Here is a 14,869-nt window from a genome sequence, read left to right as displayed (position 1 = left end):
GGGACAATGCTTGAGCAGCTCAATAGACATTCCTTGTCTTTTAAGGCGCCAACAAAGGAATGCAAATTGATAATGGCATAGGGACCTTGCTTAATGAATGTGGTATTCTAGGATCCATTTTCACATCAATTTAGCATGCAAGGAGTGATTTGGCAACATATTGTCCGCGCCATTGCCTTTAAAGGGCCAAACAACTCGGCCGTCAAGGAGACAAAAGCAATCCATAAAACTTTCGACATGTTTGTATGATTTTCATTAGCAACGGGCCAGATAACTCGGTGGTCAAGGAGACAAAAGCAGTCCATAAAATTTCCGACATGTTTGTATGATTTTCATATTTTGTTAGTTCTGGACCGTTCAGCAAAACTGATTTGATACAGGAGGAGCTACTCAAAAACATGGAAATCTGGGGAAGTCAAAATTTTTCCACAACGAGTGCTCCAATACCGCCATTAAACCAGCAACAGCAAGGTCTGATTCAGCTGTCAAAGATAATTACAAGTTTTAACTTCTTCTACCTAGAAAACTAAACCTTTATCCGTCGATTCATTCATACGAGCACATATCCCAGCCATGCCATGGTTAAATCTATGCTAATATGTCTTAGAGGTAGGGTCAGACGAGAAGGGTCAGCTTTAAGATAAATACCAGGGACGACAGCTAATAGAGCTAAGAACATTAGGAGGTTCATAGAATTACGCCGAAAGCGTAAACCAGCTTGTGATTATGTCAATAGGACTGGTGAGGCCAGAGGAAAAACTCAGCCGGTGATGGGAGTAGAGGCACTGGAGTTATCATGGAGATAGGGCCAGTAGTATCAGGAGTACCAGCAGTATTATTGGAGCTGATTTGGTGGAATAGATTGTGATGATAATAAGGTGGTGGGGTGTTATCAAATGGCACTCCGCAAGGAACTGAAGAAATTGGCTGAAATGCAGCAAAGTTGATAGTGTTGCTGCCGTTGCTGCTGCATTGAGTCTGCTGATCGTTGCTGATGGATGGTTTCTGTTCAGATTCCAGAGAGAGTTTCAAGCGCTTTGCCGCACCACCAATGGGAAGAGCACTCTTCATGATTGCTTCAACGTCATATCGGTTCATCTCAAAGTTAGTCACTGCATTCATCCCCCTAAACTTGATTGCTGCTATGTCATATGCCTCTGCAGCTTCCTCCTCAGTAGCTGCCACCCAAAAAAATAAAGTTAATATTTGTCGATAATAATAATGTTACCAAGTAGTACAATGAAGTAATAAAGTGAAACAGCAAGACAAGAACCTTACTTAGTCATTTGAAAAAAACATAATGTTAAGCCTAATATACTTACCAAATGTCCCAAGATACAAATCTTTGTTCCCTGCAACGCGACCTATCCTAGCTTGCCAGCGACCCTGTTGATGATGCCTGGAGAAGAAGAAAAAAATACAGATGAATACACAAATCAATCAGCGCTAAAGGTAACAGTTTAATTCCACTAATAGCAATTGAATCATTTCATCCGCGGTTGATTACTATTGCTAACTATGAAGAGAAAATACGATACCAAAACAATCAAGACAGTTATAGTTGTTGCTAAACAGGCTTCTAACCTTGTTACGCCCCGGTATATGGATGCGCCACGGGAGAAACCACTACTTTTTCTGAAATTATATCAGAAATTTGTATGAGAATTCTACAATTATAGAATAATAAGCATCCCAAACTTCAAAGCCGATTGTAAGGCAAAAAGGGATTAATTAGGCAAATACCTTCTCAGTGAGGCAATGAACTCTTGTTTGGTGACATGCTTCATTTCCTCGAGTTCTTTGCTATAGTTGGAAACCTGTTTGAAATATACAGTCCAGTTTAAAAATTAGTTCAGTTGAAGAGTAATTCATGCATGCAACTACAGGGTAAACGGGATTATTAGATATTTGGAAAAGGCAAAAAGGCATGGTATGTACAGGGAAATTGGTGGTGGCAGTGGGACCCCAGTATTTTAGGGCTGCTAAGTCATAAGCTCTTGCTGCCTTTTCTTCCTTGTCATATCCACCTGCATATTTTGGTAGATTCTCCATAAATAATTCAAAAAGACGCAAACTTTGAAACATGGGTCTCAAAGAAAAATGGTGGTAAGCTGGGAAAATCACTTACCCAAGTAAACTGCAGGGGAAAAAAAAATTCCACATTTTCAGGCACAGCCAGGAATCAAAAGGCCATTCCATGCCAAAAAAAGATAAAAACATCAGCACTACAGACAGAAGATGGTCAAAATATCTCAGCCATAAAAAAAAATATATAGATTACTCATAGAAAAAGGAAAAGCAGATAAAGAAACTCAGTTGCATGCGCATTGAAGCCTTTATTATCCCAAGTCTGTACCGAAAGAGCAAGATCAGTACTAGTACAATTTACGTCCTATATATATTCCCCCCAAAAAAGTCACTATGACATGTCCCAATTCCGCACCACTTCGATCAGTCCTCTTCTTTCTCAAAAGTCACTACCAAAATTTTAAACCATTAAAGCTCTTCTCAAATCCTGTTCCGTAATGTGAATTCAATTATTACTACAATTGTCTGTCAGAGATTAACCAGAATCAAACCCGTTTAGTCACAATTCATGCTTACTCACGAATAATAAAGCTTTTTTATTAGCAGTCAAAAAAAAAACACCAAGAAAGAGTACGAACAAACACCAAGGAAGAGCCAAAATCTCAGTAATACATGAAGGAGCAGATATCAATTATGCCCTCAAGTTCGAACCCTTTTCAGCAAATGTATGCTAATTAATTAAGCCCACAGGAAAAACTGATATTAAAATAATCAAGGGGTGGTGTGAATCCGGGAAAAATGGTGGGCAGTGCATTCAACTTTCATGTGGGCTAAGTATGGGGATAGAACTTAGAAGGGCAAGGGCAATAGGAAGAGGAAGGATGACAAGACTTGGTCAAACCAATTGAGAGTCACTGGCCCAGAGAAAGAGAGCCGGGGGGGGGGGGGGGGAGGGGGAAGAAAAGCAAAAGCTAACTATAAAGCAAACTGATAGAATTCAGAGGCTCAGATAATAGGTGTTCAGACTAGCTGAGGTATGTAGACAACCTGGGGTGTGGTCAGATAGATTAGATAGAGAAGACCATAACAAAGAATTTTATGCACAAGAGATTGAATAAACCGGACAAAATTTTGAATCAAATAACCACCGGTGGAAGAAAGAATTGCAAGCTGTCCTGTACAGGAGAAGATCAGAACAAAACAAATCCTTGCCCATATGAACAAAATGGCGGCCCATCTGATCATATCAATGAACGAAAAAAGAAAAAGAAAATACTACAGCAGCAGCAGCGGTACTAGACACTAGTAGTAGTATTAGACTATTTACTTCTCCTTCATAGTCCACCATGCCAAGTACAAGTTTGTACAATTCATATGCCATCACTCACTCAATCAATCATCATAAAAGTTCTGAATGGAAAGAAAGCAAGAGAAATGTACTCCTATTGCTCTCCCTCCACACCTGAGTCCTGACCCCTCAGTTAATGTGATTTTCACTTGCATGCAACCTTCTTATCAGTCATTTATTCATTCCCCAGAGCCTTATGCATTCGAATCACAAAAATGAAAAATATTCCTATGGCCTTGTCCTTGCAAAAAAATTAAAAAGAAAAAAAAAATCCTGGCATTACCTTGACGCCCTTTTCTGGCTTGGCCCTCCCTCCTACAGCTGTTATCCCAGAGATGCGCTTCGTATCTTCCTGTCCATCTGTGTCTGGTATCATCGAAACCAAAATTAGCCCATTTTCACAGCCTCAAAGATAATCAAATCCCGTTTATCATTCCCCCCCCCCTTTTTTTAACAAAAGAACACTTTAATTAAATACGCTTTTCACTTTGCTCAAAACCCAAAAAAAAAAATCCATAAGACAGTGACCGAACTATAGAAAAGCCTGAAAAGAAATTCATAAAACTGAAAACCCAGTTGGGATTAGTCATTTTCACTAGTGATTAGACCCAAAAAAATTTAAAATATGATATTTTGAGGGAAAAGAAAAGAATATAGTATTACCTAGTAACGCCTCTATAGATTGAAGTCCTTTGACCGAAAGTATCAGTAATTTTCTTACAACTCTGGGAATCAACAGCGACAATGGCTTTCTGATCAGGAGGGTTCTGGGCATTCACACCCAAAGACAGAGCTCCGGTGGGGCACTGGGGATAGGCCAACTCGGTGCCCGACTCAATAGACTGGCCGGTGAACTCAGCACACATGACTTGGGTTCTCGCCACAGAGGCCGAGTCATCAACCTCTGAGCCCGAGTTAGTCGAAAAGGCCTGAAACCCAGTTATGTTTTTGAGATCTTGATGGTGATGATCGTTGAAGTAAGCTGCTGCTGCAGCAGAAGCCGAGATATGAGTCAAGGACGAGTCTTGAGTCTCAGTTGAGTCACCACCTAGAAAATCTTCTAGCTTTGGTGGTGCCTGATTTTGGTCTAGAAAGGTGGTATAAACATTCATGTTGCTTTGTTCTGTGACTTCTTCAGGCTTTGCGTTTTGCCACCCTGCAAAAAAATTGTCACACCAAAAATAGTATAGTGAATATATGCTGCTAAAGATAATACAGTACAACTTGATCCGAGCTGTTAATAAGCTGAAATACGTGAAAGGGGTGTTTTTGGTGTAAGGCAAAAAATTTGTTCGGTCAGAAAAAATGGGGCAGAAAAAGTTTCAACAAAATCAACTCATGACTCATGAGAGGTTGTACAAATAAGGTACCATTTGGATTTAAAGAAGAGGTATGGAGATTTTTTGAAAAAAAAAAAAAAAAAATTCTCCAGTAACGGAAAAAGTATGACGCAATTGCATAATCTTGTCTTTTAGCAATATTTTCTTCTATGGTTGTCTCAGCAACCAAACAGAAGGTTGAGCTGTTGACGATGCACAATTAGGTCAGATTTTGAGATTAAATTTCTTTCTTTTTCTTTTTCAGGGCAACAAAAAAAGGGTTTTTAAGTCTGAACAAAGAAAATGAGGTAATGTGTAGTTTGTAGTTTTTGTACCGTTGGTGTAGAAGTGATCGGAGTAGTAGTAATGTTGCTGAGAATCAGCATCAAAAGGAGCGAGTTTCATGGTGGACTGAAGCATCTGAGGTTGAGAAGCAGAAGAGCTCAGCATTTCCATTGAGGAGAGTGAAAATGATAGCCAGTTATTTTCTGGTGCCATTGTATATATATTCCTCCCCTTGCCTTCTCGTGCCTCAAAGTTGGTTTTTTTCAAATCTTCAACTAGTATGTGCTACTCACAACTCGCTACCAGTAAAACTCGAAAAAGAAACTTGCACAAATTGAAGTTTATTAGCCATTTGATGATAAAGACCCCATATCATGGACCAAAGCAGAATGTGATGAGAAAAGCAAATCTATATGCTCGTTAAAGAATGTAGTTTTGGAGTGTAAGTTGCTTCGAGGACTAAAAGAGGTCTTAAAACACTAAAAAAAAGTAGCACATGCAAAGTGAAGAAGAAGAGGTAGATGGAGCTAGAGAGACCACACAAGTTGAAGCAGTAGTAGAAGTATATATATTAAAAGGATTGAAGGGGTTGTTTAGTTTCTTGTTTGCAGATGAAAGCTTCTTCTTTTTTTTTTCCGTTTTTTGGGAGTGTTTGAAGGAGAAAATGGGAGCTAGCTGGGGAAAGAGAGGAGAAGAGAAGAAGGTTGAAATGAGCAGGTGGAAGAATATAATGGGAGCAAAGAGCGGCTTCATCTGCCATCCGGCGGAAACTTAGAGGGATACTTTGAGGGGGCTTTTTAATTCTTTTAAGATTTTTTTTTGTTTTGAAATTTTGTCTGGTTTTGTATGGAGAAGAAAAGTGGGGGAGGAGAAAGATTAGTAAGTAGTAGTAGATTACAACTATTTGATTTTAGTATTTTTTTGGGGGGTGAATATAAAAATCTAAAATTTACTTGGGGGTTTAAAAAAATATTAGTAAAAATAAGTGAGCAGTGACTTTTGGCTCTGCGGAGAAGAAATTTTGTCTGCGAACAAGGTCGCGAAAGATCCGGGCTGGCGGACAATTTCATTTCGTTTTTTCTTTCCTCTTCTTTATTTATTTTGGACACTTCTTTTTTTTTTTTACTTAAAAAAATGTAAGAAGAAAACCTTTTCAATTCTTTTTTCCTTTGTTTAATTTTACCTTGTCAGGAAGGAAAGAAAATTTTCTCTCCTGTTTTCTTTTTTTTTTTGTCCTCTTTTTTTGACTTTGCAGGATGGCCCTAATTCTCACACTTGTCTTCCATGCCGTGGAATCTGTGTGTGTTTCGATATGAGTATGCATTCTACACTTTGTCAGTGCTGATTTTACCGTTTACGTTTTATTTGTTTATTATTCTTTGACAAGTCTTGAAGACACCGTTTTCTTTTTCTAATTTTCAAATCGACATTTCAGAGCTTGTTGGAATTGCTATTTTATAAAAAATATATATATTTTCTAACAATTTGATACATGTAAAATAAAAATGTACTCGTAAAAAATGTAAAAATTTTTTGAAAAAAAAATGACAATCCGAGTAAGAGTTTATGTATATAGTACTAATTTATAATTTTATTTAGCGGGCATAAAACAAGTCCTCCTCCCAATATTAGATTTTAAAAAAAAAACATATGCCTTAAAAATTGCTTCTCTTAATTTTATTACTTTGTTTATAGCAGCAAAAATAATGCAAAGATGATAAAAATGAATCTTCGTACATATGGGTATTTTCTAACTCAAAATTTAGAAAGACATAAACTGGAGTTAGGGGCATTTCCTTTTTTTACTTATTCGTATTTCTTTATACATTCAAAACAATAATATGCTACAAATGTTTCTTTTATTACACAATAATAACTGCTCAAAGAATAATTTTGACAGAAATACAATTGCGCCAAACAAAACAGGTATCAAGAATGCATTTCTCTCTAGTTGATGACGGTCAAAGCCACGAAAGTTTTAGCTAGTCCCTTAGACAACGACCTTTGCTGTTTGGTTTCTCCAAAAAAAAAATCTCAAATCACACCAACTCACACAAATCAAAATAGAATAGTATAGTAATTTGGGATGAATTTGAAAACTTTAGTATCTAAAATAAAAAATTTAGCATACAAAACTGAGAATCGTTCGATGATAGATCGTTATTTAATTTTGTTTTAGTGAAAGAATATTTTTCTTTCGAAATTCTTTTTTTTTGAAATTCTTTTCTTTTGTTACTTTTCAATATTCAAAATCCAAATAAAACACCTAAAACAAAAGAAATTTTCTTCACCGTGATTTAGTGGATGCTTCATTGAGGATGAACAAATCACGCGAAATATTGGAGGGGCTTCAAAAAATTTTAAACTTTCTCGTGTACCACGTTTTTTAACCAGACAAGGAAAAATTATATATGATCCCCGTTTATTTGGATGCTTCGTTGAAGGTGAACAAATCATGCCCAGGGCAGGACAGGCTGTGAAAACTTTTCAACTTTCTCAAGTACCACAATTTTTGTTGATAAAACGTCGTAATTTCATTAAAATCTGTACTAATATCAGAAGTTACATTCTTAAATAACAGATTTGAAAAATACATGCTAGTACATATTTGCAGAACAGATAAAAATTACACTGTAAAACTTTAAAAATTATCATTTAAGACTGAACATATATTTTTTTTCTGCAGTTAGTCCTCTTTTTGTCATTTCAAAATAGCATTGCATGCTTGCAAACTGCATTTGTACGAATTGAATATCTATTTGCTAATAATAGACAATACTTATCCCTTCGAGTGTGCTAAACTGCAGATTATCATCTTCTGATGACTCGTATATCCAGAAATGGTGCAACATACTTTAATGCTAATGGGATTCCACTGTATTTGCTTCCTTGCTAAAAGGAAAAAAAAAAAAAAAAAAAAGAGTGGTAAATTTAGGAATCGGCACCTTTTTACTAAAAAAATAAAATAAAAAACTCAATAATGGCTCTAGAAAGAAAAGCAATTCTAGGTGCGAAAAATGGAGAGCCAGGGGAGAACAGAAGCCCCAAAAAACAGGAAACAGTAAACCAGATACTCAGGAAATGTTCCATTTATCGCAAAATTGAGGGAGCTCCAGGTTTTAAGGGGGGGAAATGATGGCAAATTATAACTAGAACTAGAATCCCTATTCCTTCCGCTCAGCCCTCTCTCCCTACAAATACATCTGTATGCTTTCTATGAATGCCACATCGAGACCGGTAACACCTACTCCACTACGCTACGCAGCCTGTACTCTTACTCTACGTAACGTAGAGTCGTAGACCAGCCTTGGAAAAGTTCCTCTTTCTATTAAATTCACGTTATACTTTTCAAATCAAATCCATACGTACTATTGTGGTAGTACTACGTCGTACGTGTTGCGGATTATGGGAGTGGATATTTGGACTTTGGGAAGAGAGGATCTACAATCACCTAATAAGAGGTTCGTTGGATCATGAAAAAAGCTTGGCTGAAATTGTAAATAGTGGAGGGGAGGACTTTACAATAACTGAAGTGCGAATGATTTTCTTGTCTCTAGTTTAAAATTATGTAAAATATAAATTTATATTTATTTTAAACTCAATTCAGTTCGATTGAAATCAAATTGAGTTCGATTAGGATTGATTTGATCGAGTTCAACTAGCTCGAAACTTGAATTCAAGTATTGTATTACTCAGATTCGATTCGACTCAATTACACTCTTAATTGCAATTTACGAAGCATAGATGATTTGAGCATCTTAGGTTAGTTCTAGTGTATTTTATAATGTGCACTGTATGTTGGTATAATAGAGTTGAATAAAAAGTATTTTGGTGTATTTTGAAATTAGTTGTATAAAAAGTACAATGAAATGAGTATATCCCAAACATATAGAAGTATAATCAATAAGAATTTAAGGTGTTTGATCCAATATGCATTGTCAACTTTCTTTTGTTTAGGGTGTAAACGAGTCGGATTGAGTTTGAAATTGAGACTAATACTCAAGCTCAACTCCAGCTAAAATTCTTTCGTACGAGTTTGTTGAGAGCTCTCAAACTTTGACTTCTAACTCAATTCAGTTTTAGTTTATTCAAGTTTGATTGAACGTAGCTAAGTCGAACATGAGTGATGTAATTCAATATTTTTAAAACAATGGTAGATAAAATAAATATTTCATAATAACAAATATGCAAAAAAAAATAAAAAATAACATGTATACTGTATACATACAAATAATTAAATTAATCTCACCGAGCCCTTAAATTATTCAAACCGCTCAAACTTAGATGATTGAATTCAATAAATGCAAAAATTCATGGCTCAGAGTATGGATTGAGCAATCTCGTGAATAGCTTTGTTTGCACTTGCAGTACACCGACTCGGAGGCGGTGGGAGTTTATAACGTTTGGTCACTTGATCAAAATCAAAACATCATCGGAGTTTTGTAATCGGAGAGAGGCTGAGAGCAGAGAATGAAAAGTTTTGGACGCAAAGAGGACGGATGCATGTAGGGCTCAACACGTAAGCAAGTTTGATTTGTTGAAACGGCGGTGTAATCAGCTACGCGTACTCTACCACTGGTCTAGCGTCCAGGTGTGGAACCAGGAAAAGTAGTTTTGGATCTTTGGCACCGCAGTTTCTTTCTTTCTTTGTTTTTTCTCTTTTAATTAATTCTGTTTGCTTTGTTTGTTTGTTTTCGCTTCTTACTCAGCGGCAGTATTAGATAGCCTACGGTGGGATATTGATGGACAGACACAGGACATAGGGCCCACGTGACATCGCGCGCGACGTGGCCTCTCGGGTGTTTCATTGAAAGGGACACTTTGTTTGACTCCACAAAACAAACTACTCTTGCCATTTGAGTATCTAATATATGTTTTTTTGTCCAAAAAAAAAAAAAGTTATCAAATGATTGTATTTGGACAGGAGATTATTTGAAATATTTGATGTACTATTTTTTTGTGATTTAATGTATTGAGATAAAATGATGATTGAAAAAAATTGATTAAAACACGTGTCTGTGATACTAGTAAATAATATTTTTTTTTACAAATAACATGATGTCCAAGTACGTGTATTTGGATGGATCATTATTTGACCAAAAAAAATTACTAAATCATAAAACGCATTTGTTAATTTTTAATTAATTTTTTATCACATCTCCGTAGTTTTATACTATCAAAACTAATTTTTTGTGAATCGGAATCGATTACTTAACATGTCTAGGAGTCGGTCCAAAATCAATAAAAGAGTTTCATGTGAATATACAAAGAATTCAAGTCCCACCTAAATAATAAATAGAAGCAAGTGGGATTCTATTGGCATACCAAATGAAGTTTTTGTATATCCGCGCGAAATTCTCTTTTTAATCCTAAATTAACTACTAAACATGTCAAATAGTTAATCATCAAGAACGTAAAATTAATTGAAGGATGCACAAATTGTTAGGACAACAAAGATTATTTAGTGAATAAATTTAGAGTTGAAGGGGTTCTTTTTTTCTTTTTACTTCCCTCATTTCGAGCAAAGATTCAATAAAAGGACTTCCAAGGAGGGGATCTACCAATTGATTAAAGTATTATTTCTAAGTTTGAATTTTAATGATAAGAAAATCTTCATATGCCACTAGTCATGTTTAAAGATCTTGAGCTCCCACCACTCTCAGCCAAGCTAAACTAAGAGTTCTTTAATTTGGAATATGCCGGCTATTGAACTGTTGTTGTAACTATTGCATATTATTTATTAAGAAAGAATAATCGAAGTCTACGGATCAAGAGAAATCTCAGTACCTCCCAGTCCTAGTTGAGATGCGGGTGCAACTGACCAAATCTTTTTTGTTCTTTGTAATTCGACTTTGAAACAACAAAGCTACGTGCAAGATAATGAACTTAAAAGCCAAACATTTGATAGCCGAATTGTATAATCTTGAACTGATGATGCCAGTTAAATAATTCACCACCACCAAAAGTCATCATTTTCATATCAGTCAATTTGTTATCCTCCCTCTCTACAACCAGAAAAAACATATGATATAACATCCCAACCAAGAACTCTCCTTTCTTCCTGCAACTAATCAACTTTTGTCCAGGCCATTGGAGGGGGGGATGCACGTAACTTGAAATCTGCTGCTGCCGCTCGCAGAAGAGATGTTTATTAGCTCAACAGGTGAGGGGGGTGGGGGGGACCTAATTTGCAGGAGAAGGGATCACAGATCACCTGATTCAAAGAAGCCAAAGAGAGACTTGTTAATTAATTGTATTCAAGAAACAAATATTAATCGGGATCCATGTAAATATGGTCAGTATTCATGCTCTTTACCCCCCCTCGGGTTTGAGGATCCAGCCGACCCTGCCGGACCAACTTGCACCTTTTGCGTTCATATGGTTTCCAACCCCAAGTTCTAGTTTCCAAGCTTTGCTGGCCATGGACTATATAGTAATAATCTGCCTAGCCAGCTGACTCGTTATCTTTTATCCCTGCTTAAACGCCATGTGACATCACACGTGCTGGTCTAAAACTAGTGAGGGTTTGGATCAAAGACAAGCAAGTTGCCCAAAAAGTGGAACAAAAAAAAAAAAAAACTTGAAAGTATATCTATAAATTATATATAATTCATAGTTTCTTCGTACTGTTATAAGTACTGCATAAGCAAAAGGTTGTGAATGTATACACGCTTTCTTGGCACCGGTAAGGTTCCTTGCATGCATGCATGTTTTCTTCCTTTAATTTGATGATGATGGAAGCAGCGAGCATCATTTATGAAGTTACGTGGTATGGTAGAGTTTCCGATCGTAGTTTATAATTTTATCGACGGACTCTTGAGTAGCTAGTGGCGCGATATTAGAATGGTATGGAGTTCCAAGAACGTAGTATTAAAAATTGAACTTGATCTCGAAATCTTTTTTGAACTTCATTTTATAGACTAATGGAATCGAGCATGAATCGTGTCTAGTTTTCAGTTAATGGCCTGCAGTTCTCCATTACGAATGGCATTTTGTACTCTTATAGTTTTCAGAATTGGTTTGAATTTGACACGCATAAAGTCGAGAGTTTCTATGTAAATATTTGTAATTATTTGAGTCGAGTTCGCAAGAGCTCGTTTCAATTAAATTCAATATACGTAATCAAATTAAATTTGAATACAATCTCAATCCGTTAAAACAAACAAATAAATTTCAACTCTGAAGTCTCTGAATCGAATACGAACTCATAATTTCTCATAAAATCACAAAATAAATAAAAATCCATAGTTAGGCTACTTCTTGTTCGCATCAATATATACCTCTATGAACTCCCTATATGAAAACAAATTGTGATACATGGTGGTATAAAATTAAAAAGGTCTTGCATAAGCGAACTAGTTCTTGTGTAGCTCAACACTACCAAATCACGCATGTGCCATTCTATCTATGTTCATCAAAACAAAACATTCAACAAAAGATAATGAACAAAGAATTTACAAACTAGATAGAAGAGATTCGTCCAAGTTTTCTAAGCACTAAATGAGATAAAAGTCCAACAGACTCTCACCTACACAGATATGCATGCTCAGAGCAAAGCAAACTCTGATTTGAGAGATCATAGAAGAAAACCAAGCATAATCGAATCTTTGATTTTGGATAAAACCCCATTTGGACTAATGTCTGAATGAAATCTATCTAGCTGTAATCTGGAAAAAAATAAAAATAAAAAATAATGCATTTAAAAAAAGGAAAACGAGTGGATTTAATCCCATGTGGAGGAAATGTACCACCTTAATTAGAAAAAATATCATAAACTCTAGTAACATGCAAAGCACGAAACCTTATCAATTTCATCTGCTAAGGGGTCAAATTAAAAACTATAACAACAAGAATTTGATGTGCGGTGTGGATTTGATGATCTTGATCAAGCGGATCCTCCTCCTCCTCATCATCATCGTCGTTCTTATCCTAAGGTTCTTAGGTCTAATCTAGTAACTACCTTTTTTAATTATTGTTTAATCATAAAATTATGCTACTAGAAATGATTTTAGGTCCATAGGCTCGTGCAATGCAATCACCCTCTCTCCCGCTCTTTTGACCTTTGACCAGAAGGCACGTGCGCGGCATCTTTTGACTCAAATACTCTCGAGGATTCCGGGGGGGAACACGCACGTGCACTTTCTGCTGTCTGGCATAAAATAATTAATAATAATGCCGTATTAGCATTAATTAGAGATTAGTGGTGGCCTTCTTAGTAATTAGTATTTAGGATTCTCTCTCGTGTACAGAATAATGGTACACGCATCATTATAAATCTCTTCCTCCACGTAGGTAGCAGGAGACAGAACTTAAATTCGATCATCATACTATGGGTCCCACTTACCACGCTTGATTGTGTTAATTGATAGATTTTTTTTGATCATATCATATGATGATGATCATGATGATAACAAAAGCTTCACCAGTTTTGCCTTTTCCATCTCAGTTCTTTTGAAATTCTTGGAGACCACTTTTGTCGAAAAGAACTGGTAGTAATTTGTGGTCGTGATTAAATACCAGCGGAAGCGTGGCAGAAGGTGAGTCCTAGATTTAGCTAAACCATCTTTATTAGTATTTGTTTTCTAATTTGTCGGTAAAATGATATTCGACTAGCTTATGGGCGAGTAAGGGAAGAAGTATCCTAAATCTAGCTCAAACCATCTTGATTCTTGTTTTCTAGTTTGTTGGTGAGATGACATTCTATTCTAATCCGTTCCATAATTTATTGGTGGACTAGAATGACGAACGTGTTTGGATAGTGATTTATTTGTAAAAAAAAAAAAAAAAAATCTCTTTTATTGTATCACAAACACACATTTTCTAATCAATCCTTTTATCGTCCTTAAAATTGAGGAAGTAGAAACATTTTCTTGGATCAAAGCCGGCAACATATATTTGGCTTTTGCTTTAAAAACATATTTTCTTGTTACTTGTTTCCATTTTCAAAGAGCTTGTGGTCAAGAGAGGCTATTCGAATTTTTTTGTTAACAGATTCAAGATTTAAATCCTGTGCCAACTAGCCGAGGATAGAAAAGGTGTGGGAAAGCATGAATTTTTAAAAAAAAAACAAAAACAAAAAATCAAAGCATTTGAGTTAGTAGTGCGTGTAGAATGTTGGCTTTCATGAGAAAATTTTCAATCTCAATGCTTGATTCTGTTCTTATAAATTATCATGGGCCTAACCTCTTAGACACATGCCAAATGGATCCGCTACCGCTTCCTTGGATTTATTTGATGATATAAAGGCCAAGCAAGCCCAAACTTCTGTCTCGACTCTCGATGTTCTGGCTAAAGTCTAAAATCTAAATACCCAAAAGCCTTTTGAAAGCATTTCAGCCTGAAAAAGGAAATAAATCAGAGAATGGAGGTGCGGGGAATCGAACCCCGTGCCTCTCGCATGCGAAGCGAGCGCTCTACCATATGAGCTACACCCCCAAGGCAATGGTTGTTGAAACGATTAATAACTTAAAAATCTATCGTTAAAACGATTAACTAACCCTTTTTTTTAAGGGTAACAATTAAGCAACTTGAAAGTAGCTACTTATTCTAGGATGGAAACCTTTGTACACCTAATTGTGTTTGATCCAATATAAATCAAGCGGTAACATGTTCTCAATCGAGATGTTTTTCAAGAATAATTACCACTCAGTAGATGGTATTGATACTGTACAATGGAGAAAAATTAAGCCATATTGTTTCTGGAGACAAATACCCAGAAAAAGGGAAAAAAAGAAAAGAAAAGGAAGGAAGGAAAGAAAGTATTAGGTTACTAGCAGACTCATATGGAGAACTGTATATACTCTTAGATTGTACTACTGATAATCACGTACAGATGTATTACGATATCTGACTTACTGTCTGTCATTTTTTGCAAAGCTGGATTGTTAAA

The 14,869-nt window shown here is 36.1% G+C and overlaps 1 protein-coding gene and 1 non-coding gene across 2 annotated transcripts; both read right to left on the bottom strand.

Moving 5' to 3' along the window:
* Nucleotides 1–318: 318 nt before the first annotated feature.
* LOC113778389 (AP2-like ethylene-responsive transcription factor AIL6) lies at nucleotides 319–5,609 on the bottom strand. The gene is made up of 9 exons (XM_027323790.1): nucleotides 5,031–5,609; nucleotides 4,040–4,532; nucleotides 3,660–3,742; nucleotides 2,129–2,137; nucleotides 1,939–2,027; nucleotides 1,744–1,817; nucleotides 1,585–1,635; nucleotides 1,323–1,399; nucleotides 319–1,178 (listed from the first exon to the last, which is right to left on the bottom strand). Exons 1-9 carry the CDS (start codon nucleotides 5,191–5,193, stop codon nucleotides 730–732), a joined length of 1,488 nt encoding a protein of 495 aa, XP_027179591.1. The 5' UTR covers nucleotides 5,194–5,609; the 3' UTR covers nucleotides 319–729.
* Nucleotides 5,610–14,342: 8,733 nt separating this feature from the next.
* Nucleotides 14,343–14,415, bottom strand: TRNAA-CGC. Its single transcript has one exon. It is a non-coding gene; the product is annotated as a tRNA-Ala (tRNA).
* Between the last annotated feature and the right edge of the window lie 454 nt (nucleotides 14,416–14,869).

Source organism: Coffea eugenioides, chromosome 7 (genome assembly GCF_003713205.1).
Source record: "Coffea eugenioides isolate CCC68of chromosome 7, Ceug_1.0, whole genome shotgun sequence".
Taxonomy (NCBI): Eukaryota; Viridiplantae; Streptophyta; class Magnoliopsida; order Gentianales; family Rubiaceae; genus Coffea; species Coffea eugenioides.
This window is presented reverse-complemented; position numbering and strand designations above follow the sequence as displayed.